Source organism: Salarias fasciatus, chromosome 4, assembly GCF_902148845.1.
Source record: "Salarias fasciatus chromosome 4, fSalaFa1.1, whole genome shotgun sequence".
Lineage (NCBI taxonomy): Eukaryota > Metazoa > Chordata > Actinopteri > Blenniiformes > Blenniidae > Salarias > Salarias fasciatus.
The window spans coordinates 5,537,729-5,564,592 of NC_043748.1; the positions used below are offsets into that span (position 1 = coordinate 5,537,729).

Genomic DNA, 26,864 nt, shown 5'->3' on the forward strand with positions numbered 1-26,864 from the left:
TTGCACATCCTGCAGTGTGACGGCTGCTTCAATCGTCTCTCAGTGTTGATACTAAAAAGAAAGCCTTGGATGATTTATTTTAGTTCTTTTAATTTTCTTTGCCCTGCGAGAGTTTGTCATTTTGTGAAGGCCAAACACTTTGTGTTTTCCTGGATGTTGTGCCTTTAGGTTAAATGATGACTGAGGCAAAAATAGAAACTCCTGCATTGCAACTGCTCTCAGATGTTCTTACCTTTGAATATTTCTTCTTGTATTTATGAAAGTGTTTCGCACAGTTCACTGTGTTTAACCTTATGGAAGTAGGGTGTTTCTGATGCCTTTAAAATTCACGTCACACAGTACAGGTCAGAAGCCATCTTTTCTAAAATGATGGCCCAAATAAAGGATGCAAATACTGAGAGCGATGAGGACATTCTGCCCCACCTCAAAGAATTCCAGGCTCTGCCACTCAACTGTCTAATCGCAGAGTCTGTTGGCAGAACAAGCTTTCATTAAATATTAGCTAGAGAGGAAGTCAGCCATTTAACCTGTATTAATTTAATCCTTTTTGATTAATTTTCACAGCCATTTCATTCCTCATAATTTCCACTCTAATAATTGGCCAGCCTCATTTTCTCTGGAACTCTGCTGTGTCATTATCTGCAATTCTCTGTCGCTCCCTTTTGTTCTCATTCACCATGAATTTTATTTGGCTTTTAACTCCCCTCACTTTCTCCCTCTTCCTGCTGTTTCTATTGGGCCCTTTGGCAATGAGAAGAAGTGCCCTCCTGTCATGTGTTTCTCCTTTACCCTGCTTGTGTCTTGGCCTCTGCTATTTCTGTCCTGACTGCACACACTTTCACCAGTAATCTTATCTGCCTTGTCACATGCTTGGACGCATATTTGTAATATATACTGTAGGACATTCACACGCATGTATTTTGTGTAGGTGTTTTTATAGTGTTGCAACAGTATTTACTCCCCCTGTACTTCATAATAAACAACTGGGAAAAAAAAAAAATCTGCTCTTAGCCTGTGGGTGTGCTCTATAAAGGGCATTTTTAATCAGTTCAAATGGTGAAAATCTCCACCAACTGCAGAAATGGCAGCATGTGTGCACACCCATGGATGGCAGTAGAGCGCTGCAAAGCCCCGAGGCCACAAGCTCTGGGTGAGATAACAATACCGGGGAACAGCGAGCACCAGGCACGAGAAGCACTGTCAGTGTGCACAAACATGGAGCAAGCTAGGGATTCACAGAAAAACCAAAAAAATAAATAAATAAACAAAATAAACAGCCAAGAAAAAAAATAACACTTTAATTAATTTATTTATTTGCACAGTTCCCCTTCATAATGAGGAGGAGCTGAGATAACCGAGGCTGCAATGCCGTGCAGAAACCGGGACCCTGCCTGAGCTCTGAGAGACGCTCCCGTCAGCCGGCTTTTAAGAATACTGCCTGTTTTTCTTAGTCATAATTCATTAATTAGCTGATGGACACGAAGGCCCACTGCCTTCCAGATATATCAGGATCAAAATCAGCCGAAACAAAGTGTGACCTCATTGCCATGGCAACCGTTTAAATGGCATAAATAGGCTGCACCCCAAGGTTCAGGCAGCAGAGACAGTGGTGTGTTTTCAGCGTGGAGTGTTTAATCTATTAATGGCTCCTGTGGGTCTTTGATTACAGAAACTCATCTGGGCTTTTGTATGTTGTGGAAGTGACTGAATCCACAGGAGGACTTTTGCAAACACACAACACACAGACACACACACACATCGAACCATGCACATGGCACAAAGCATCCCCCATAATTAAATTGCAATACCAAGCTGTGAGCTAGCTATTGAAACAAAAAAAAAAATGGGAACATCTGTCACACTCCAACCTCAGAGGTGATTGATAGGAAATGTATTATGGCACGCATGAGAATCTGCCTACACTCAACCTGTACACGATTATAAGGCCAGCGCCTGAACTCTATAAGAAATTGTTAAATAAACCAAACTATGGTTTTTTCATCCTTGAGAACTTTTTTTTTTTTTTTTTTTTTTTTTTTTTGCATTTGAAATGTGTCTTTCAGGACATCTATCTCTGTGTAGCTGGGTTACATTTGGTTGTGCATGTCAGTGTTTCTCCATATTTGTGTCCACTTGCATGAGCAACCCTTTCTCTCCACCGAGCTGTGAAATGTCTACAGTACACTGTAATGGTGGTTGCCAGAGTATCGTGCGAGGGACCGGGTAGAGCTGCGCCATGCATGTAATACTACCTTGTCATTCTATAAAGAAAATGAGTAAGAAATCACACAGTTGCGTTGCCAAAAGATGAGACCGGTATAGCTTAACTACAATAACAGTTGTTAACAGGTGAGAGAATATGTCCTTCCAGTGGGATCAGGTGGGAAAGAAAATCGATATTGTAAGTGTGTCTGCCTGCCTGTATTGATCATAACACACATACAAAGGCCTGCAGTGAGTCCATCCTCTACCCTTCCCGTATATCCAGTATAGCTCATCTAATCAAGACACCACAAAGACAAGAGAACACATTCAGGATGAATCACTGGGGAGAGTGCTCATCTAAGGCTTTTTAAAGTGACCCAAACCTTGTTATTGAAATTCAGTCATGAATATTTTGCCTTTATAAAGACATGCTGGACAGCTTGCTAGTCCATCACGGTGTACAGAGAGGCATTCACACACACTCACATTCATTCAATTTGGAGACACCATTGGGTCTCATATGCAAATGCTGGAACTGTAGCAGCAAAACAGAATACCAAGGGGAAAAAAGTCATGCATGCACAGGTACGACATGTTGACTCAACAAAGAAAGGTCCTGAAATATAAGTTCATACTTGGGGCATTTTTACTGTGAGGCGGGTGTGCTAATAACATAATCCTGTGACACCGCATGAAGATTAGAAGTGTTGATCGTTATATACACTACAGAATTGTCCTAACTTTTTTATTAGAAGTGTCTGTGGCTCAGTTGTTAGAGTGGGCTGTCGTCTGATTCTAAGATAACTCTGATCCTACATCTCCCTCTGGTCGTCTGGTGAAGAGTCCTTGAGCAAGACAGTGAAACTAAAATGGAAGAATCTGATTTAAAAAAGTAAAATCCTCTTAGAAAAAAAAAAAGCAAAAAACAAAAAACCCTATGTAAAATGCTTTAGTGACAAGGAAACAGTGCTCTATACAGTGAATTCTATTTATTACAGAAGATAGAAGCATTTTCCTGAACCTCATCTGCCACTATAATAAGCAGAGCTATGGACTCAGAAAGGAAGGTAAAAGAATGGACGTACAGATAAATGGGCAGATAGCGCCTTCCCATTTGTGTTGATATGGCAAACAGGACAGTGTGAACACCTTTGTGAAGGTACTAAAAAGCCTCCCGAAAATATTGCTAGAATACACATCCAGATTTTATTCATGGAAGGATTGATTGCCGCTGATTGCTTCCTTGATTACAAACGCAATAGTCTTTGGGCGTAATGTTCGTAGGGTATCCGCTATGATAACTGTACATGGTTCAAACTCTGATAGCTCAATCAGACACAAGCAGGGCGCCGCATTTTGCTTCGGGCTTGCTCAGAAGAGCCTTGATCAAACCAATTGACAAGAGCTACATGCAGCAATCAGCTGCAATGCATTCTGGAGCTCAGCATGGCTCGCGGTACTGCCCCTCCTCGTGCCAACTGCACCAGCTGAATACGGCTCATTGCGGCCCCTTCCGGAGGCAAACATGCCCAGTTAAATGCCCCCCCCCCCCCTCCTGCCAACAAACACATACACACGCATTCACACCCACACGCACCAATCATTTCCTGGCTCCATGACCTGATTAACAATGTGCCACAAACCTATCCATTTCAGGACCTAACAGCAGGAAGGCAGAGTGCCACATCCTGACCTTTTCTCCCACCCAGCTAATCAAACATTCTCTCTGTTACAAAGGGAAAGCTATTCCTATAAATGGAGTAATTACTAATAGTAAATTGGAAGTGTTCTTTCTAGCAGAAAGGTAGCCGGGGCTCAAAGAAAGCCTGCTAATTGAGAATGCCCCCTATGGCTACTCGCCTCTTCAAAGCGCCCTTGACTGATCTTATGTTTTCTGGCTTTGTCACTATCATCCCGAATAATTGAGTTTCTTCATCCAGATTGTAACTTGTCTTACTGGAAACCTCATTTTCCCCCCTCAAATAGCGGCTGAGGTTTAGACAACGCAACTGATAAAGCACACGTAATTGCCGAGAAGAAAATCGTGACTCTGATGGAGGTCTTCCTACGGAGACAACCACGTTTAATGCAGAGAGCATTTTCTGAAGCTGCTACACTACTGGAGCTGAGTGCCGTTCCATTATCATGTCACTATACTTTCAAAGTGCTTTGTTTCATTAGTGATGAATTCATCTATATCTACAAAAGAAAACGGTTCTTAGCTCAACCAGCGCCTGCTGATGACTGAAGAGGCAGGAGATGCACAAAATCTGTGCACTTTCTCATCTGGGCGATGCCTGAGTCACTGTTTACAAAAGTCGTGCAGTGACAGAGTGAAGGTTTCGCCATGATTAGCTAATCACTGTGGCGGGATACACAGGGGGGAAATAAGCCAGAGAATAACAAGAAAGAGACAAAAAGGTTATAAGAGATGCAGAGGGAGCAAGAGAAAATGGAAGAAAAAAAAAAGAGAGAAAAGAGTGGATGATGTATCTCGAACTCCCCTGAGGTGATGAATTTACATCTTGTCTGTTTTCTGCCATGTCTGCAACAGCGTAACTAACAGGACCAGAGAGGAGTGGCGAAATCCGGCCAATTACAGGCTGGTTTACAAACACTTTATCGCGGCCAATTGCAAAAATAAAGCATACACACACACACACACACACACACACACACACACACACACACAAAGAATCAACATCAAAATGCTCTCTGCTTGACATAGACGGGAGCAAACAATGGCCACAGCCCATCATTTATGTACTGTAGATTAGTAATGAGGGAACAGAACCAGCCTGCAGTCTTGTGTCCAACCTCTTTGCCAGAGCTCACACTGAAGGCTCCATTTGTATCCTCTGTCTTCAGGTCATTAATGCTCACAGAAGCTGTAACATTTAATTAGGGAGACATTATTAGTACAACAGAAGCACAGTGTGCAACGGAGAGAAATCCCAAAACAGCCCCTAACTGAATATTACATTTACAGCCACATGGCATTATGGGCAAAACGGTTTCAGAGAAACTTGTAGATAAACAAATTGGCTTGTCACTGTGCTCTTTTAAAGAGTTTTGCCATGTTTGTAGAAAAGGCCGAAAGGATTATTAGTGTAAATAAAAAGTCTTGTTTTAGCCCGTGTTCTGGTACCTTCCTCCAACAATCTGCCGAGTTCAACCTCATAATCCCCCGAAGTCTCTGCTGCATTGTCAAAATGCTGAGCCAGTGATCCGTGTAGTGATTACACAGGCAAACAGACGGGAAAATATCAACAAACTTGAGGAAATGAGTATACAGAGAAGGAATGAGAGAATATTATAAAGGGGTAATATTGTGTGGAGTTAGCCAAGTGTGAGATGAGAAGTGTATTGTGTGAGTCAAGTGAGTAGGACGGTGCTTGGTGGGAGGATGGTGGAGAGGCCCTGACGGTAAAGAGCGGCCCGAGAGCCACTCGGGGCTATACTGTACCATCAAGCTGGATCAAGCAACAGATATAATGTTCAGCACCTACAGAGCAATAAACCGTGCTGTGGGTGCAGTGGCGTGCTCTATATTATTATCTCAATCCGGCTGTCATCTGAAAATATGCATTGCATTGGCAGATTCATGTGTTTTCCCCAAATTGTGTGTGTTTTTATTGAGGCGACTCAAACGCAGATGACAGCTGTGTGAATTTGTCTGTTGAGATAGCAGCAGCTGACAGAAGAGTGCGCTTCACCATGCACACAATGCAAATCTGCAGGAGTTAATGATGATATTTGCAGCTGCATATCTTAATGCAAATACATTATCAGAAAGGCCATCCCTTGCATTAGTATTCTGTGCAGCACAAGATGCTGAGGATTTTTTCCCCTCTTCACGAGGCGCTTCTTTTGCTAATCATGAACATAAGTATTTTCATATGCTGTCCTCAAGACGTGACAGCCTGAGACGCCACTGCCCACTTCTTCAGGGACATATCATTGTTGATTACTGTCTTATTCCCGACGGGGAAAATGGACAAGAATGCATTTAAAATAAAATCATACCTTCCTTGGGGGATTTGAATGACAAAAACATCCTATAATAATGAGCTTGAGAGGGTAACATGCATTCTGAAGACAATTCTCCCACCCACAGATTAATTCATTCATTTGAATTTTAATGGCATCCGTGCAAGTCCCACCTCTGCACAACAACTGTGTGTTAGTCTCAATCGAAAAAGAATAGGTCCATGTATAAGAACCACATATGTCTCTGAGAGTCTATAATCACATTTTTACATTTCTTTCCGTTCAGTTGGTTTAACTTTTGAGATTTGAACGTATAAGTTAGTTTTAGTTCACAACAAATCCCACATTTCGGATTTAGTCATCTTGAGCTGAGCTGTTTGGATCGGATCAAGATGGATAGCTATGGCAGCTGCAGATATTGATCCAGAACATACCAAGTAGAAAAATGCGCCTGACGATTGAGAAGTACCCTGCACTGAAGATCCCAGCTCCAGCTCATTGCAAGCTGTTACTCTTGCTGAGAAGAGTAAGAGATGAGAGCTGAGCCTGAGAGGACCGGTAGCCTGAGGCACTAAGGCGTAAAGAGAGAGACCTCTCCTGAATACCTATTCATCACATCGCCATTAGTGTGGCTGAAGCACTCAGCTCTGCTGCTGAAAAATATAACAAGGATTACTGCATTCGATCCATGGCATGGTTTGTCATGATAGGATCATCACTGCTGGGTGATACACAGACATGCCTCCAACCTTGCTTGTTTTCCTTACCTTGTAATCCATGGAGGATCAGACATCTGTATCCATATCTAGGTGCTCATTCACGAGCAGACAACTTCAGTAGATAAACAAGTACGGATTCTAATTATTGCCAGCAGATTATCGGAGCATGATGTGTCCTCGCTGGTTCTCGACCCGCGGTCCTTGTCCCGCAAGAAATGCCACTCTGCATCATTTTCCTCTCACATCGCGTCTGTCAACACTCATCCTTTCTTCCCGGTGCTTCCTGTGTCCCTCCTGCCTGAGCGACACGATGCACATGTCATTGTTTTGTCATGGTCTTGGTCATATTGATTAAGCGATGTAGAGCTAATTAAAGACAATCTGCAAGGAGTGTCATTGCCAGAGAGGGGAACAAAATCACAGTGACAGAGTGATAGGCCTCTAATTATTATTCTCCTTTTGGTCAGGATGGGAGAGATAATAACCCTGCAGGCGCAGTCAAAAACCTCTGTCTGACTATTCCTCCTTCTATTCATGCCCACAATCTCCAGTTTTCATTTCCAGCATGTCTACTCAGTCTTTTTTCATTTCTTTCTCTCTCTCTCTCTCTCTCTTTCCTCCTCTCACACACTCACTTCCTCACCATGCTGTCCTGCTCATTTACTCCAGTGGGCACTAATTCAAATCCAGTCCACATCCTCTCTCTCACTTTGTACTAACACTGCCCACCAACCCTGATGGCCAAGCTGCTCTGCTGTAGTGTGTGTGTGTGTGTGTGTGTGTGTGTGTGTGTGTGTGTGTGTGTGTGTGTGTGTGTGTGTGTGTGTGTGTGTGTGTGTGTGTGTGTGTGTGTGTTAACAGCTGCTTCATCAGGTACACATGCACTGTGTAATATAAATGAAGCTGATATGCTTTTAATCATTTGTTCCTGTCATATACATATATATGTTAATGAATAGGACAATATGTTGGAAACACATCTCAGTGTTTTGCACTGCAGCTTAATACCAATAAATAAACTGTCTTGTTTGTACATGTATGAGACAAAGGTTTTCTGGAAATGTAGCATTCCAGGCTCTTTATTTAAGATTTCTCTCTGATCCAGAACAACTGTAAGTCCAAGTGTTGTGCACCAGTGTGTGCGTAAAAAAAGATTTACATCGGTCTTAATGCCTCGGTGTTTCATTGTCTTTCTGTGTTGGCCTGGACTGTTGCAATCTTCCTTTGGCCCATTGTGAGAGAGTAGAGACAGTAAGTTATATGTTGATTTCTCTTTGAGTTAACAACAACACGGGAGTGCAGTACGCTTTTTGATAGTAAGTTTTCGATAACCGCGGATGGCAGCAGCATCCGTCGCCGATCAGAGTTTTCTCTCCAGCTTTCAGTACTGATGGAGAGTATCTGATGAGTTGTTTTGCGATGTCCTCTGGCAAACTATCACAGATATCAAACACACAGCTCCAGCTTCTCAGGATCCAACCTAATTTTATGCAACTATCGTACATTGTGGCTGGCATGGGCACGATGTTTACACATCCTGCTCTGTACACTGTGGACTTCTCATTAATGAGTCTTACAGATGTCAGAGTTCTATTGTTTTTTTTTTTGTCTCACGGAAGTCCTGAGACTTTCCTGAGACACATTGCATCCATGTGTATATTGCCGATTTGACGGAATCCCAGGGGGTTTGAATCGGGCAGCGTAATGTAACACAAGCTGGTGTTCCTTCCATTGGAGCGTCGAGTTATCTCCCCTCTCTTACATGTGGCGTCTCTATCAAAGGACTTCTCTACCTTGCTCACCGTGGGGCTGCAGAGAGCAGCTCTGCCAGCCTGCTTGATATGCAGCAGTGTCTGGCGGCTGCTGGGCTCCCACGCCTCCCTGACTGGAGCCTTTAAGCCTTGGCGCAGTCAGGAGAGGCTCCTTCATCAATGGGCCTACTGAGTGGCTATGACAGGGCCACGCGGAAAACACATCGATTAAATGGTTCCTCTTCCCTCCTACTTCCGCTTCTACCATACCGCACGGCTCTCATCCGTCATTGCCCCAAAATAAAAGCCCGGCAATTGAGTTAGCTTTCAACACGGGAAGCACTGCTGTCACTTTCACACGTCGTAGCGAAGAGGCGGCGGTATAACGAAGCTCGCACATGAAGCAGAGGTAGAGGGAGTAAAGGTACAGTAAGGATAAGAGGAGAGAGAGTGAGTGGTAGGAAACAAAGAAGAGTAGCACTGTCTGAGTTCAAGCAGCCAAGATTTACTCTTGCTCTTGTTATTACTTCTCATTCAGTGTCGATTGAAGCTGCAGCTCTCAGTTTCATGAATGTGACCAATTAACTCGAGGAAAAAAAAAAAACAGTACGCTGACATGAAAGCCAAAAGCATTTATTAAAAGAAACAAGTTTTTCAAGGTAGGTACTGTTTTGTCCAGTCATGTCAATGTGCGAGTGGAGGTGAAATCTATGTCTGGATTTTGAGAATGCGGAACATTTTCTGATGTGTTTCCTCCGATAAAAGTGAAGAGATGTGAAGAGCTCCGTTCAAGTAGCAGCTTGCCCAATCTGCTCAGTCTTATGAAAGCTTTTGTATCAGAGCGGGAAGAGGAGCTCTAGGCACAACAGCCATATTTATATTCCAATCTTCTACACAGAAACCCACATTGCCAGGCTCATAAAAGATTCATCGAGCAGGGGAAAGCAAGGTCGTAGAGAAAACTGGTCAGGAGGTGCCTACTGCAATGTAAAAACGAGCAGATGGGCACCCACACACATGAAAAAAGAAAAACTGGGTGAGTCCCACGGTGGCAGTTACTAGGGTAACGTGTGGGTACCCTTTTTTTTTTTTTTTTTTTTTTTTTTTTGCTGACGGGACGTGTTCCGTATCGACCACATGATCAAGCACGGTTGTGCTCTAATTGGCAGCTGTCACTCAAACTGTACACTAAAGCAGGCTGAATCGCCTCGGCCATCTTTGCTGGAGTCGACGCAAATGCTCGGCTCTTCGTCTTGTGGATCTCATTGCCGACATGTTTGTGAACGAGAGAGCAAAGGGGAGAGAGCGAAGGAGAGACAAAGACAGCATGTGCGCGTCTGTGTGTGTGTGTGTGTGTGAGAGAGGGAGAGTAAAAAAAATAGTGCGTGTGGGCGTGCGTGTGTATGCCTGTTCTCTGTGTTGTCAGAGAAATGTCACTCTTGCTTAGAGTCACAGACATAAACCTCTGGGAGTCCTGCTCCCTCCAGCATACTCACACAGAAGGAAAGGGAGAAAGTAGGGGAGGGAATGTGATATAGGGATGATATTCATCCCACCAGTCAAGCTGATCCGTCTATACGCTGTTGACAGCAAGCATACAAATAACATCCTATGCATTATATTAGCGCGCGGAATGTTTTGAGAAATGATTTGCGCATTAGTCAGACATTGTGAAATTGTCTGGAAGGGAGAAAAAGGGTCAGAAAGGGACACTCAAAAGATGACACATGTAAATGGACTTGCCTTTCCTCATGCATGCATAAAATAGTCATTAATCTCTAAGTGTACAGCTGGGTGCTGGTTAGCTGCCACGTTAACCATATCTGGACAAATGAGGGAGCTCTAACAACTGTATTTAGTACTCCATCCCAAAAGCCCTTAAAGACCTTTCTAATGGCTATTACATGCTGCCCCGGAGTCAGGCAGCTTGGTCCACAGGAATGCTAATGGTCATTTTAGGACAGCATACCGCTGCAAACAGCAATAGAGGTCACTTAGAGCCCACACAAGCCGGGAGCGTGAGTGGTGGTCATTCTGTGGCCCGGAATGAGTAAGTGGTCATTTAAAACACAAACTAAATGCCAAGGTTACCTGACTGTGGTACAGACTTTGACATTCCCCATTTGAAGCGAGGGGCCTCCTGCCATTAAACTGTCTGCAAAATATTCAACATATTAATGTCCGCTGTGAATGATATGTATTACACGGAGCCTACACAAAAGGATGTGGATCCTGCATTGAAGAAATGAGAGAAGATAACTAAATATTAAAGATTCATCTTCCATTTCTAACTTGTTTCAACAAAATATAAGGAAAGAGATTACTAAAATCAATGATTTAGTTTTGGTTGGTTCTCATTTGTCTTAATCATGCATATGGCCTTTATGTAAACAGGTAATCTCAGTGAGACACAAATTCTCTTTTTCAAATGAGACCAATATGCAATATTAATTTGCCAGCTCCAATTTGCACTTTACTGCATCTATAGAACAAATAAGATGAAGCACCGGTGGAACAGCTGAAACTAACTTCTGTGCAAACATGCCGGCAGCTGCTGAGATTAAACACGCATTTGAAAGGCGGTTGTCATGTATTGAACTCTGCTAATGCCACACACTGGCTGTGGATGAAGCAATAATTTTACTTACAATTGTCCATCTTTCATGTTCCCATCAGAAAGATTCAATACAGAGCTAATGAGAGCACTGGTGCACTGGTACTCCACTGGACAGAATGTTCGTGAACAAATATCAGTGGATAAAGCAGGCTCGCTTACTGCAAGGACAATCTTTTGAATTATAATTTCTTTATTTGCATTAATAGCAAATACAAGAGTAATGTATAAGAGTGCATTGCTTGTAAGGCCACAGGCAATGAAATGCTTTATCTATATCTATATTTTATCAGGTGTGTATTTTAGTTTTTGTTTATGAGTATGAAGAGCATGCGTGCTATTCCATCTAATGCACAGCCGTTATGACACAGCCCTGCTAATTTAGGGTTACCGGCAATGACAAGGACACAGTGTTGGTCTGAACATCAGGCAGCTGACCTCACATGCTTCCCTGCCCAGCATTGCACCCATTAACCAATTACCACGCAAACCTCAGCCTGACTGTGAAGCTCATCCGAGGCACTGCAGCAGAGAAATCAGCCGCCCGTTTCCCCTCTGCCTCTGAAACGCACCTTCAAAAAAAAAAAAAATAGAAAAAAAAAGCTAACTGCCATCATTTCACACTAATGTCACCCCAGCATGAGTCATCAACATGTTACAGTTGGAAAGCTGACCCAGAACAGGTACGTCATCGCCACGAAGCCCAACCCTTGGTACATGGCAACAAGTCTTTGTGTTAAAAAAGTACTCGGTGTGCTGAAGCTCTATCTGCCAATAAGTAGCACTGATTTGCTCTGAATCTTTAACATAAAACCACATTTGATTATTGAATTACCTTTAAATTTCTCAGCCCTAAACCCACAAACAAATCTTGATAAATTAATTAAATGCCTAGCCTTTTGAGGAGTATATTTTTGGCTTCATACATTGTTGATGTGGGTGCAGATAACGCACAAACATACAAACACCTCTGATGACGCAGTCGGCTACATGAAAGCACATCAAACATTAAGAGGAGCGAGTGAGCAGCACACAGCACAAAAGCTCAATAGCACTCTCTCTGCTTTGCCTCCCTTCTTAAACAGTATCTCTATTATAAAACAAATCTCTCTACAGTGGCTGATTCACACAATGCAGTATCATTACCGAGCCCTAATTCAAGCTCTGCCCTAATCAGACGTGACACAAGCACATACTATTCAATCGCTCCAAGCAGCAGTGAATCAAACATAATGCAACCTCATTATCTATGGCTGATTGTGAAGCAGCACCTTTGTGTATTGATGAGGCGCGTGTGAAGGTGGATGCAGACAGAGTGGCTAATCCAACCATGCCTGCTCGCTTCCTCACCCACATGGTGCTAGACATGATTGTTAGTGATTGACAGACTACAAAAAAAGCAGCTTGTGTTAGGTTGTGTGTGCTATTTTAGTTCACGGACCAAAAGAAGCATAAAACTGGCAGTCAGATTGCATCTTATTGCTGCATATTAGGAAAACTTCTGCTCATGAACATTGACTTCATTAATGGAGAAAATGAATGCTTACTGATCTACATACAGAATACGTAATGTTCTTGAATAAGATCTAAAGATGTTGCAGCTTGACCTTCTAATTGCGTAGGCCTGTGCGGTCATGCAGCATTAATATTTCATACAAGCACCGCAACTGTCTAGCATATCGCTGTGGTTTTACAAGTTTATGTCTTTGATTCTCACTGGCAGATTTACGCCCATGCTCTTGCGGCTTTTCATTTGTTTAATTCTATAGGTGGGGGGTTACACTGCTGCATGGCAGAGCACAGTCTGTCCAGCCTGCTCCCTCGTGGCTTTACATCTTCATCACAGCGGACTCGCACAGCTCTTTCCTCGACTGTCATCCAGCTGCAAAGCATCATTATTTAATATTCATCAAGAGTTCGATCGTGTATATTCAAGTATGATAACGACTTTGTGCAGATGTTTTTTCTGTTTTCACAATATGACATGCAGTGAGTCGGTCACATGATTGTGTAGTGAGCTATTGGCACACAGACAGGAACAGAAATTTACCAGAAGTAGCTTGATCGTGGTCATGTCTGGGGAAGGGCTTTCATTTTGATCATGCTGCTTTGCTCTCATTGGGCTGGCACCAGGAAAAGAGAGCTTTTTTTTTTTTTTTTGCCAATGGGTCACAGCCAGGGTGTTGGACTGTTTAAAGCTGCCTCTGTTGGACATTGGCCAACCCAGCTGTTTGACCTGCTCGACTGTGTCCAAGGTCCGTCCTCGCTGTCCTCACATGTGGAAGGACTGCACTTCATTGCTTCTATTTCTATTTGAAAAAGCTCTAAGGTATGCCAGGTTTGGTTTTAACAATGATGCATGTCTAAAATGTATCATAGAATATGTTGTTTACTTCAAATGTGTTACTTATTTCATTGATTGATAAATTACAGCACCAATTCCCTGTATAAGTACTTCAATGTAAATAAGCTAAATGACTGTGCCAAACAACACTTTAAGGATCACTATGATTTACAAGTGCTTGATACTCCACAGCCACTTGACGTTTAGCTGAAAATCGACACTGGGTGAGTTTCTGCTACAGTCGTCACACAAACCTAGAATAAAGAAACTAAACTTAACAAGATCCTAAATGGTCGTCTTTTCAAACAGATTGTTTATCAGAGTCCCTGTTGAGAGGAGGGATAAAATAAATTACTGGAAAATCCAGCCAATTGCTTTCCACGGGTTCTGTCTCTGTTCTTGAGAATGACAAGCAATTAGGTTTTTCTTCCCCACTGCACTGGGTGTTTGAAAAAAAAAAAACACCAAAGCAAGTGTTCATTTCCATCACTTTCAACCATACTAATATTGAACGACACTGACGCCAGACGTCTTAAGCCAATAATGCCAGTCCCCTGGCGCTGCTTTGCTCCACTGGGATCACAAGAACAATTTTTTGCCTCCAAACATGCGATTTAATCTTTCAAGTACATAAAAGAGTCCATTAAACCAGCTTCTTAATTGTATAGCTATGGAGAATAAGAGAAAGGAAACCTTTGTCTCCTTGAACAATGGCATCTCACATCTCAGTGAGCATTCGGCACGTTGTTTAAACCATCTTGATTGTTGAACAAAAATATTAGCGAAGCCACATCTTTGTGATCTGTAAGCCTCTGACTGATCTTATTCCCAAGGCTTTGGTGTCAACAAAGAAATGATATTTATTCATGGACAGTCACCATCTGAATTCAAAGCAACATTAAATGTGAAAAACAGGCATAAACTCTACAAGCATTTTTAACACAGAATTTTCATGTAATCTTAGTTCATCTGTTTATTTCAATGCATCTGAACTGCCCGTTTTTTCTACTCAAAGGAATTACATCAAAATTTTAGCAAACATAAAGCACATAAACATCTTTCTTGAATAAACCATCTGTAATAAAATGCATCGTAACCTAGGTGAAGATGACTCACATCAAATGCATTGTGGGTACCGTTCACTATACAGTGATTGGACAAAACTGTGGAAATTACGTACAAATTCACACATGTGCATGCAAGCACATGGTCATGCTTTGTGTCAGTGATGCCGTCATGCGTGACTTGATGAGTGCGCCATTACGACGCGTCTGTGCCAAGGTCAAGCAGGTGCCCATCTGTATCAGTAGCGCTAAGGACCCCTGGGCTTCATGGGTACTTAGCAAACACATGCAGCGTACGAACAAGTGCATCTGTCTCATTAAAGCCATTTAAATATTTCATGGAGGCTTGTGCTGAAACTGTGATTCAAAAAATGTGAATATCTCAACTGTGCCGTTTGGAAGTGTTAACCTCTTTGCTGTAGATACACACGAAGTCATCAATTCTTTATGCTTGTAGCGCAATCTTGGAAAGATGGGTGGTGTCATATTTTCTTTCAGACCTTTCAATATTTAATGTAAACACTTACAACAAATTGCCCCCCAGGGCCAATTACTGTATGAACCCAGTAAAGGAGAAATTGAAATAAGATAGCAAATCATCAGCTACACTTCCGCTGTCACATTTACCTCAGTTGTGCATTGATTCCATATTTCATTTATATTTACTCACTTTGACTTCCTGAAGATTATTCATTCTGCTGTCAAGGTCTGTCGGATAGACAGAGGCAGTTTGTAATTTATTATTTAGTTTGAAATACTGGATTTTGCTATTTGACTGTTAGTTTGTTTTCAGTTCGTCATTAAACGCCAGAGAACTTAGGTCTGGATTACGGTTAACAGAGGGCGAAGACAATGAGGTTGCGTTTAAAAAGATTGTTGTTTGGAAACTATTGCACCTCATTTCATGCAATTAAGAATAAAGTCAGTTGCTTTTCCTGTAATGCCACCTGTGCTGAACCTGCTACATACTTTGAAGCCAACACACAGATGTAAAGTGCAACCTGTTCATCAATGCACCTCCTGTAGAGAGAACAAAAGACTGTAGTCTCTTCTCTGTTAAAGGTCAAATGCAGTGTTTACTCACCCTGTGGACATGATGTATAAAACAATGACGCATGTGCAAATGTTTCTGTGTATAGAAATGTTTTTCTTTAGCTACTTGATATTTTTGCAACACTTACTTATATATATATACCTGTGCCATTCAAAGGATTTTAAGTGTTAACTTCAGCATGCTCAAATGCTAAAGACCTATCCAAAAGAAATGCAACATTTTTTTCTCGAGAGAACCATTTCCACTCTCTCCACTAATTCCTTGAGATTTTATCAAGCAAATTGCCAAATTTTGCCACTCAGTATTTCTTTTTGTCTGTTTCCTTCCAATTTAATAACTGTATGTATGTACATATCAATCACAGAACCTTTACTGAATATTCATGCTAAATGACAAGTGATATGTAACGATAGGTGTTTTAATTATGTTTGAACTTGGCATCTTAAATATGCATTGCATAAATTGATGCATGTAACTGAAAAATAATGATTAAAAAAATAGTCCTTAAAGCCAGTGAAAGTGTCCCTTTTCCAAACATGATGTGGACATGGAGAGAGAGCAGGGGAGAACAAGGTGAAATAATGCAGTGGATAGGAGTCACAAATGGAGAGACTTTTGACTTTTTGGGTTTTAAGCAGAAGGTATCAGAAAAGTAACCACAGGGATAACTGGCTTGTGGCGGCCAAGTGTTCATAGCGACATCGTTTTTTTGATCCTTCGATGTCGGTTCTTCCTGTCATTGTGAAGCAGAATTCTCCAAGCATTAGATTGTTCACCGACTAACAATAGAGAATGTGAGCTGAGTTTAGAATGCTGTGAGACAGGTTAGTTTTACCCTACAGTTGATATGTTGCTGCAATACTAATCGTGCTCATAGAACAAGAAATGGAGTGGGCAGTGGGCATTAGTGGACTTTTAAATTTTTTACCAGTTTAGGTATGATGCTGCTGAACAGGTTTTGGTACAAATGGCAAAAAATTGTGCCTATACATAACGGCATTTTCATTTAATTGTTAGTTTTGTACCCAGACAGACGGGCAGGGCCTCTACCGAATCGGTGACAGTCACCGCTACCAGACCAGGAGGCGCTGTCCGTGGTGCTAAATTGACTCGGGCTGCTTTAAACCGAAGGTGCGACATGGAGCTGTCCATGGTGCTGAACCCGCTGCCGCACCACACTCCAGGCGCCGCACAGTGCTGTCCAGCTCACAATCCTGCCTCATTGATGCAAATCTGAGTAACAGGTACGCTGTGGCTGCTTTGCCAGGAAACCAATACACTTTACGGTCTGTCATGAGTTATGCCCAACCACCGGCTGAAGCCCCCCTTGCAAGTTCAAACGCTCCTGCCTTGACGAAAAGCTTTTCTGGGTCAAATAATTTACCGTCCTTCACTTCAATTCACAACTGTCACATCAAAGCTCGTCATTTCATAGCAAACGGACACGGCTTTCCCTCTCCAGTGTCATACACTGGCTCACGCCACATGCGCAGACACACGCCCCGCATCTCCAGGGATCTACAACCTTTTGTTGGCGCTTTTCTGGTACACTACACCAATTATCCGTAGCTTGTATTCACGGCCACAAATCACACATGGCTACCTGGCTCTTTCGGCTATTTTCAGCTTGATCAGCGCCCTGAGTTGGAGGTGGTGGAGCTCTCTGTCAGTTTTGTATAGGTGGAGGGGAATATCTGTAAACAACGACCTCCATAAGGCATCAGAGCACCTACAAATCAATTAGTATCCAATCAAATACGAACTTATCATTGTTTTATTTTACTTTTTAACACATTTCCCTCACTTCAATCGCAAACGGCATCGACATATCCGTGCGCCTTCTGCCCTGTTTATTAGTCTGGCTGAACTTTCCTCCTCCGCTTTCTTTCTTTCTTTCTTTTTTTTTTTCTTTCTCCAGGAGAACACCACACCACACACTGAATGGATGCGCCTTCTGAACAATAGCAATTTGCCTGTGCGATACCGCATCAGGTCTTCGCAGTGACTTCACATGTCTGTACCACTTGTTTTAAACTGTGGTACAATTCCCATCAAGGCGTTGGTTCCCACTCAGTCATTACCATAACGGGTAATTCATATGCAGGCAGTGCACGGCGCTTTACCAACTTTTTCTAAGCAACGCTTATTCATAGCGACCAGGCGTCCTTACCTCAACGGGCACGACAGCTAACATCACAAGTAGGAAAATGGCACTGAAGAGATGCATTCTTGTCGGAATGATAGCGTCCCAGCCGACCCCACTTCCTGCAGCTCTCCCCCCGTTTCTTCTCCCTCACTGGGGCGGTTTCTCCGGATACAGAGGGATTCCTTTAACGCTGTGTCGGCTGTGCGCCACCAGCCTCATCACCAGGACGCACGGCAGCCCGCTCCGGCTCGGTGACGCGACCAGCCGTGTGTCTTTTGTGTTGCATAGACTCTTCTGCGGGTGGTGAGAGCAAAAAGCTCCGACCTGTGAGTGTGTGTGTGTGTGTGTGTGTGTGTGCGTGTGGAGGGGAAGTGTATCCGGGCTGAGCAGACAGACAGAGGTCCCTCTCCGTCCTGCAAAAAGAAAGAAAGAAAGGAAGAAAAAAAAAACAGAACTGCGACTGAGAGAGGGGAGCGGTGGAGAGTCGCAGAGGTTGGAAGGTGACTGCTGTGCTTGCAAGGTGCTGACGCTAGGAGCAGCACGTCTGTGTGAGACCAGAGGAGCACAGTCAGAGAGGTATCACATGCAGCCAAGCCCGTGCGCGCGCGTGACGGAGAGAGAGAGCGAGAGAGAGAGAGAGAGAGAGAGAGAGAGAGAGAGAGAGAGACTGATGGACTGAAAGCTCTTGGTTGATGGATTGAAAGTCAGATAGACTTAAATACACTTTGATAGATGGCTTTTGCTCTGTATGTGTTTCTGTTACACCTAAAGGAAGCGCGGCCGTTAAAAATGATGATGCCTTTTTGCTCATCGTCAGTGATCCAGATAGTGACTGTCAGATCTATAATAATAAAGTCAATTCACTGCTGACATGTATCAAATTAGAATATGTCAAAACACAGCAATCTCTGGGGTTTAGAGGAATGATAAAATTTATTCTGGCCTCGCTTACGATGAATGTTGTTAGCTTATGGAGATAATTGAATGGTGGGTTTGCATTCTAATTTAGTGTTGTCCAGGCCAGGTGAAGATGCTTATGCTTGTGTACACAGCATCGGTATGTTTGTCTCTTTGTTGCTCTGCCAGCTGTGTCACGGGGATTTATAGCGTTGGGCTATGATGCTCTGCTTTCTGACAACCTGTGCTTTGTATGTTTGGATCTTCTGCAGATTCTGAAGTTGAATTTATGAAAAAAATATCTAAACCTTTGCAGTCTTTTGTTGTCCATGCTCCTAATAATCAACTGGCTGAAGACAAAAACATTTATTGAAAATATCACATGAATCTCTGACTGTCTGTTTACAGAGAAAAGAGCGTGATCAGCTCTTGACTCTTTCTTTTTAATGCAGTAGTTGAGTTAATAGGGAGTTAGTAAGTTATAGTACAGATGGCACCACACACTCTCACACACAGGTTTTTCTACAGCTGAAATAACAAATGAGACAAACCTCTATGCCCGCAAGGCTAATCCAGGCCATCGGTTCATTTATCTTAACATGTACAAAACTTCTTCTAATTAAGCAGTCACAGAGACTATGCTGGAGTTATTTATGTAGCAGTATAAAAGTTAAACAAACAAACAACAAATGAAAAAAACACTGTTACAAATTCATTTTACAAGGTGTGCTGGGCTGGAGGGCTTCTGCTGCTATACAAAGTTTAGTTGGATTTACACTTAAGTCCTGTATATCATTAAAATAATAATAAAAAAAAAACAGATGGTCTTCATTTATTGCAGTGATCATGAAAAGCACTAGACAATTGTTTCTTTTCTTTTCTTTTGTTTGCTGGGCAGGAATTCTGCTGCAGTGGTTGACACTGACACCATGCTGGTGGTTGCTGTGCAGCTTTCTCCCCAGACCCAAAGACATGGTGACCTTTCCTATGAGCGTAGTCAAAATTTACCAGCATTTTTAACATTTCATGAATTTGTGGATGTAATTCCTAAAAAAAAAAAAAAAAAAATCCCTGCAAATACCATGTCACTTCTGTTTATTACGGTATTAAAACTAAAAACTATGATTACTTCATAGCATGATCTGATAGATATTGTAATGGTTTGCATCTTCCTGACCCTTTGCCCTCTATAGTTCAGCGGAGGGTTGACTTTTTCCACCCCTGCTGCCGCCCTCGGAGGCATGGTGCACAACCTTCCATTTTCCCAGCAGGAGAAACCATGAGGAGGCGCAATGAGCAGGTGAGAGGGAGCAAAATAGTGACGGGGGGAATGAGAAGCGTAGAAAACAGATTGCGGGGATTGCTCCTGTCTTCCTGTGATGTCGTTTTCACCAGTGTTATTGTATTATAGGATACCATCCTGGATGGTGCCTCTGCTCATATATACAGTAAAGCGTGAGACTGAGAATAATAGAGAGGCCCAAGGCTGCCAGGGTGAGTAAAAGTGATGTTGAGTCATTGCATGGGGCCGGAGTGCCACTGTGTTTAATGGTCATGCTGAGGAAATACTGTGTACTAACAGACTCCTCCCTTCTCCTGGTAGCTTTGCTCCATCTTGTCCTTCATCTCTTTCCCTTGTTACATTTAAAAGACCCAAGGCACTGGGGAGGCTGGGGGAATGTTTCTAAGGTAAATGCAAACAAAGCATGACCCATTTGTTAAGGATGCAGCATTTTCCCTTCTTTTTATCCTCGAGTCAGTCCAACAAGGCCGAGAGAAAAGAGAAAACAGACCTTCAGGGCGACTGTGTGTCCTCTCAGGCAAGCAGGCATCTCTCTCTGTCACCTCACATGCAACCACACAGTGTTCGGCTGATGCACCACCACCAGGATTCTTTTTTTTTCTGCCTTTTAAAAAATCTCTCTCGCTTTCTCTCCTCATCTTCTCCTGGTTATCTTCGCTGTTTATGTTAGTTATTGGCTTGTGGATGTTTGATTGTATTTCATGCTCTGTGATTTCATCGGGGCTCACTGTGCTTTTCCCTCAGCTGAGTGAGTGTATGTGTGTCACTAAAATATTTGAAACCATGCAACGCACCTACTGTTTTGAAGTGGCCAGAGGACTATATTTAACAACCACTAGCTTTTCTGTGCTTCAGTGGCTGACTGTGTGTGTGTGTGTGTGTGTGTCTGCCTACAGGCACCTAGCTTGTCAAAAAGTAAGGGTCTAACACGTTAAAAACACAGCTGTTTAGATGTGGCTGTTTGTATTGAGCCACCTTTGCCAAGGCCTGCCATTATATAGATTTTGAATTTCCTGAGACATGACTGTTTTCAAGCAATCACAAAGCAGGAAGAATATTAAACATGCTTCGAGTGTGAACCGTGGAAGCGGTAGCTAGGAATAAGGGATGCTTTGTATTTTGTTCATGGTTAAAGCAAATGTCAGAGAGGTGCACATGCTCCGTGACTGACGAGATTCTTGATCAACACAAAGATGCACGGTCTAATTGGATTCTGTGAAGCTGAAGTGCACAAACTGTGCTATCCATCTAGTGAACATTGAAGTGTGTTTTATCGCAAAGATTGTGGTTATTATTGATCTTTGTAATGTTACTGCTGCTGCCTCTGCTGCAGAGTTATTATGCAATAGAACTGAAAGACCATATGCTTCCTGAAGGTATCCGGGATGCTAAATCTAAATCGGGCTGAGCGCATGGGATAGTGTGAAGCTCACAATCCCCAGTCTTTAGCTCAAAATTAATACTCAATAGACTCACAGACAATCTCTCACACAGTCACACACTTTGCTGTAATACCAACATGTCAATAAACACACAGATGGGGAAGTGTTAACCCTGACACTCCTGCAAACAACACAGACATCTATGCCAAAAGAAAAGGCCGTCTGCAAATGTTACAACCACATGCCTCTTGCATTCACATTTTCTAATGAATGTCTAATTAAGCCAGGTCTGTGTAAACAGCAGGAAACACCTTAATCAGCTGTCCGAAAAGCACAGAATATACAGCGTCTTTGAACAGCCGAATAGAGGACACAGCTTCACTCGCATATCTGGTGAGTTTTATTTTTCACACCGGTGTTAAAGACTCACTGGAAATCCACACATAGCATGTGAAAATATTAAGTCTTAATCTGACAGTTAAATTGTCGATTTTAAGAAGATTATGCATTCATATCTGTGCTGAGACAGAGAAAGCTAATTGAATCTCCTCATTCCTTTATCTAGCAAGGATAAATATTTTGAATTTGAATGAGTTATTGGTAGTTAGTGGTGGTGACACACTGCCGGCTACTGGGTCACAGGGTTAAGAGTGCTCTGTTGCCATAGCAACCCGCGCTCGAGTGCCCATGAGAAAAGGTGTGAAACTTTCACCGGCCGCCTGAAGATGGAATTAAACATAGCTTTTCACATCCATCTCGGGTCGCCTCACTTTACTACCTGCACATATAAGCAAGGCAACCAGGACAAGGACAGCTTGTGTTCAGATGCGTTTTCTGCCAAAAGGGGCCCTGTTGTGCTTCACATCTGCACCTCGCCGTAATTCCACAAACATCATCAATCATCATCTAGAAGAAGTGCGCGGCAGTCTGCTCATGTCGCCAAGTCAAAACAGTGGATCGCTGCCCTCCATCGACTCACGAAAATATGAAAAAGTGAGGGAGGACGCAGACTGGCAGGTACACCAGAACGGTGCGCCAAGAAATCCATCTTTTAAGTTAAATCACACAGATATAAAGACACAACTGCCCATTGCTCTATCTTCAAAGAGCTCCTTCTGTTCCTTTTTTCACTGATGTGCTTCTCTCTGGGTTTTTTTTTTTATTCATTCCAGAATGAACAGCAATAAGATGCTCCCTGAGTTGTAGTCTGTAGCCTGTGTTTGTGTTTAATTGGATGAAAAGATGATGCATAATGTGGGAGGAAAGAAACATGAGGGAACCAAAGTCCACGTCGCCTGCAGCAATAGAAACCAGCAGCTATTTGCTGTTGACATTTTTCTCCACAGTTTTTTCTGCTCCATTGAAACGGTGGCAGTTTCCTGTTTTTTTTTTTTTTGTTTTTTCATGCATTCAGGGTTTTTTCCTCCATTGCAGCCTGTCTGTGTTGTAAAGTTCCTGAGCATCACAAGATTTCACTCTCCACTGCCACACTCCGGGGGCGACCGTGTGTGTGTGTGTGTGTTTGTGTGTGTGCAGCATGCACACTGTGGTGTCGTGATAGCTGTAGCACTGTGGAATGAGAGCTTTGATGTAGTTCCATCTTTAAAGGATACGGTCAGGTTGCGTCCATTAGGGACATGAGATTAGTTGTTTACTTTCATCCCCCAAAAAAAACCTGCAGCACACCTTTACTTCCTTCACACCGTAGCAGTGTCTGATTGGAATTCAAGAAGATATAATCCTAACATCTATAGTGATCTTTAAAGAGAGAAGAAAGCAGAATCTTTTCTGCTATAATGTCCTTTTGACCAGTGCAAAGCCAAGCACAGGATAAGGTAATAGAGGCTGTTCGGTAGTGAAAACTTTGTGCTTATTTTGAAGGCACATGCAGCTGACACACTTATTCCTTATGCAGAGCCCTTAGTTACACTCAGTTCTTGCTGTACATTATCTCCCAGAAGTCGTTTGGACTATCAGCCTCAGGTTGATATCACATGTTCCTAACTACTCTGTCCCTGTGATTTTTCTACTTTCAAAATATGAGACCATGACAGTCTGAGAGCAGGAGAGAACGAGATAAAGAGGTAGACACCAGTCGGATAAAAGAATGGTTTTACATAATTAAGCCGATAGAAGTGATTACAGCAGCTTATCCAGAGAGCACGAACTGCGCACATTCAGCTTCATTATGAAGTCAAAGACTCCAAACTGTCGCTGATGGCTTAATTACAGTTCCACAGTGGAACAAATGTTTTAGAGCGATTATGGCAATTCACAAGCCCTTTCTCCTGAACACGGTCATAAGAGATGTTTTGTTTTATCTCTGTCTCTCCTCCCACTGTCTTTTCATGCCTCTGTATTCTCTTCTTCATAGCTCAGCTTTGTCATTTGACTCTGATTCTACCGTGAACAAAAACTCTGACTGAAGAGAAGGAAGGAGAAATTTTGGTTTTTACCTTGATTGTCTTGAGTCTCAACTCTCCAAATGTTCACCAGAGCTTCCTGCAGCCTCCTGAACTCTCAGTTGTGTAGTGGTTGGAGTTTGAAGCTGTCCCTTCTGCTCCAAGTCTGCTTTGCCAAGCTCTACAGAGTCAGGCCAGCAGGACGCAGAGTGTGGACTCAGCACTTTTCACCAGCGAGTGTCTTAAGCCAGGCACAGGGGTTTTACTTTCCAGTCTGCTTCTGCATTATTGAATCGGGGGGACTGCCTGAAGCCTTCCGATGGACACAGCCAACAGGCAACATGCAGATTTGATGCTTCAGTATATTTTGATGGAACAATGTGAAAGAAAAACCAGACAGGAAAGTAGATAGAATGAATATTCTCTTTATGCCTATACCACTTATCTTCCATTGCATAAGTCTATACGGTGACACATACACACCAGACCCAAGACACATTTATCACATATCACATAGACACACACACTCACACACACACAGACCCGTGCTCCTTCCCCTGAAGGCCTTCATTAGATAAAAGGAAAACAGCTCTTTCCCGAACTGCAGTGCAATTATTCAGTGTAGTCAAGCATGTCTCTGTGTGACAAAGCAAATTGCTTTTTCGGTTTGCTGTTCCTGATACAGATAGGGCTTTCAAAATCTGAGGGGAAGCCTCGCGTCACTGCTCTCGATGCTGCAAGAGATACCGACAGTTATTTACCCAACTGTGTGCGTTCGTGTTTACTGATGAATTTATACATGCCTGTATGCTGTGTATTTGGGTGAAGACACCTGAGTTCTGCTCTATAGTATTTTTTGTGAAAAGCGCATGACCAACCAGACTCTAGGTTTCAGTTGAATTGCTTATTGACTGAACTTAATTTCATTTGTTTATTCATTTCTAAGTTCTATATTCATTTCAAATGAAAACTTTGCATTATGTGAAGTATAAAAAGAATCCTCTTAAAACTTTTACTGAACACTTTTGAGCCCAAACTGTCAGTTTGACAGTGATTCTGGGAGCTTTGAAAGGCTTTAAACTGGCAGCTCATTTCATCCAAGGTAAGTGGTGAGAACATTTGTATGAAAGTGGCTTTAGAAATACATGGGCCCTTCCTCAAATCTGACAGATGATTATCCTTTCCTTCATGTTAGGGTGAGTGAGAGAGCTGTTCATGGCCACTGACTCCTTATTTATCTTATCCCTGCACCCTCCAGTAGGGTCCCAATCAATAATCAGGGACTTGGAGAGAGAGAGAGAGAGGAGGACAGCAGGCGAGTCATATGGAGGGAGGCAGTGAGAGGAACAGAAAATGCAAGGACGGAGCGAGGCATGGAGATTTATTTGCACTCTCTGTACATTTATGACCGGAGAGAGAGAAAGACAAATGCTTATGGGAAGCTGCAGGAATCTCCTATGCGATTATGGTGCACGTCAATTGATTTTGTAATGATTTTCATCTCTGTACAGTATCGACGAGCTGTATATTAGTTCAGAGTAATCTTAGTTTATGATGACACTCACAACTGAGTGGAATCGGGAAACTGAACAAAGAAAGGAGGCCGGTTATTGAGACCCTTCATCTCTGATGCTGTCTTTGAGCATTATTCCTGGTGATGTGATAAGGAAACTAACATATACGTTGATCGTATAATGGCTAAATGTTAATCTTAGAGGGAGGGGCATTGTTTCATGCCTTCGGGTCCGATCGATTGTTATTTTCTGTCCCACCACTCCGGGACGACGGAGGAAGTTGAAGCGACTGCCCAAACATAAAGGGGTGTCTGCAGACCGTCCTGTTGCCATAGAAACACGTTCTGTCGTGCCAACAAGCTAGCCGCTATGCTATTTAGAAAAACAGGGGATGAGGTGACAGGATCACATGTAGCCCACAGTTTCCCTGTGGCGCGGCGAGCTGAGGGATTCTTTGAAATCTGCCACCTCTCAGGCTGTGAGCACACACTGCTCCGACATGGTGCTTTGACATCCACACTTACTGGGTCGGCCTTCAACAAAAGCACCCAAAAAAAATGGAAGCAGAAGATATTGTAGAGGTGAAAGTTAGACGCTTATAAGTATTAGAGAAAGATGCGTCCTCAAACAGGAGGTAGGCAATAATAATTTCATCGTTGGTTTCACAGTTGGTTTTTTTTTTTTTTCCTCCAGTCTTTATGAGCAGTCTAAAGAACCCTGCATGGGCACTTTAAAATCCTCATGTTTTATGCCTGTCAGCTCCGTCCATGTGTGCCTGGAATATCTGATAAATTCTACTGATGTAGCTTCACGTCGGCTGGGGGATGGATAGAGCAGTAGATGGATAGGGAGAAACTGGAAGAGGCAGTGAGTGAAAAAGATGGCGCGCAGAAACGCAACGATCAGATAAAAGACAGAACAAAAGGAAGAACACGAGACGGAGCGGAAGGAGGGAGCTTAAGCGTACATAGACATAGACTGACAATTGACTTTGAGACGCTATAAAGAGGCTAACAAATGGAGAGTGTGAATGAAGGACAGATTAAAAAAAAAGAAGAGTGAATGTGAAAGTTGCCGAGCCCTATAAAACCCACTGACCAGTCTTATTATCCTCTGCGTTCTTCAAAAACTGCTGGAGTTATTGTGAGTTGGTCCCTCGACACCAGAACCCGCTCCTCATTTTCTCTGAGATTCAATTCCACTTCATCCTCCTCTGTCTTTTACATATAAAACACTTTCTTCAATTATTCCTCTGACGTTCATATCTGTGTTATTTGACGCCTATGCCTATTCAGAGTGACTGCTCATTTCGCCCCACTCCAGTGTGACTAGAATCAATCCCGAGCTCATTCTGAGATAGGCACAGTGTGAATGTGTGTGTGTGTGTGTGTGTGTGTGTGCGTGTGTGTGTGTGTGCACATGTGTATGTGTCTGTTTGTATACTTTATGTGCAGTTGTGTGTTGAGTATGATTGAAGAC

General features: G+C 42.8%; 1 protein-coding gene across 1 annotated transcript in view; it reads right to left on the reverse strand.

Moving 5' to 3' along the window:
- olfm2a (olfactomedin 2a) overlaps positions 1-18,225 on the reverse strand; it is a 42,281-nt gene extending 24,056 nt beyond the window's left edge. Inside the window, exon 1 of the mRNA XM_030089427.1 lies at positions 17,912-18,225. Coding sequence (XP_029945287.1) covers positions 17,912-17,968 — 57 coding nt within the window. The 5' untranslated portion in view covers positions 17,969-18,225. The remainder of the gene's footprint in view (positions 1-17,911) is intronic.
- Between the last annotated feature and the right edge of the window lie 8,639 nt (positions 18,226-26,864).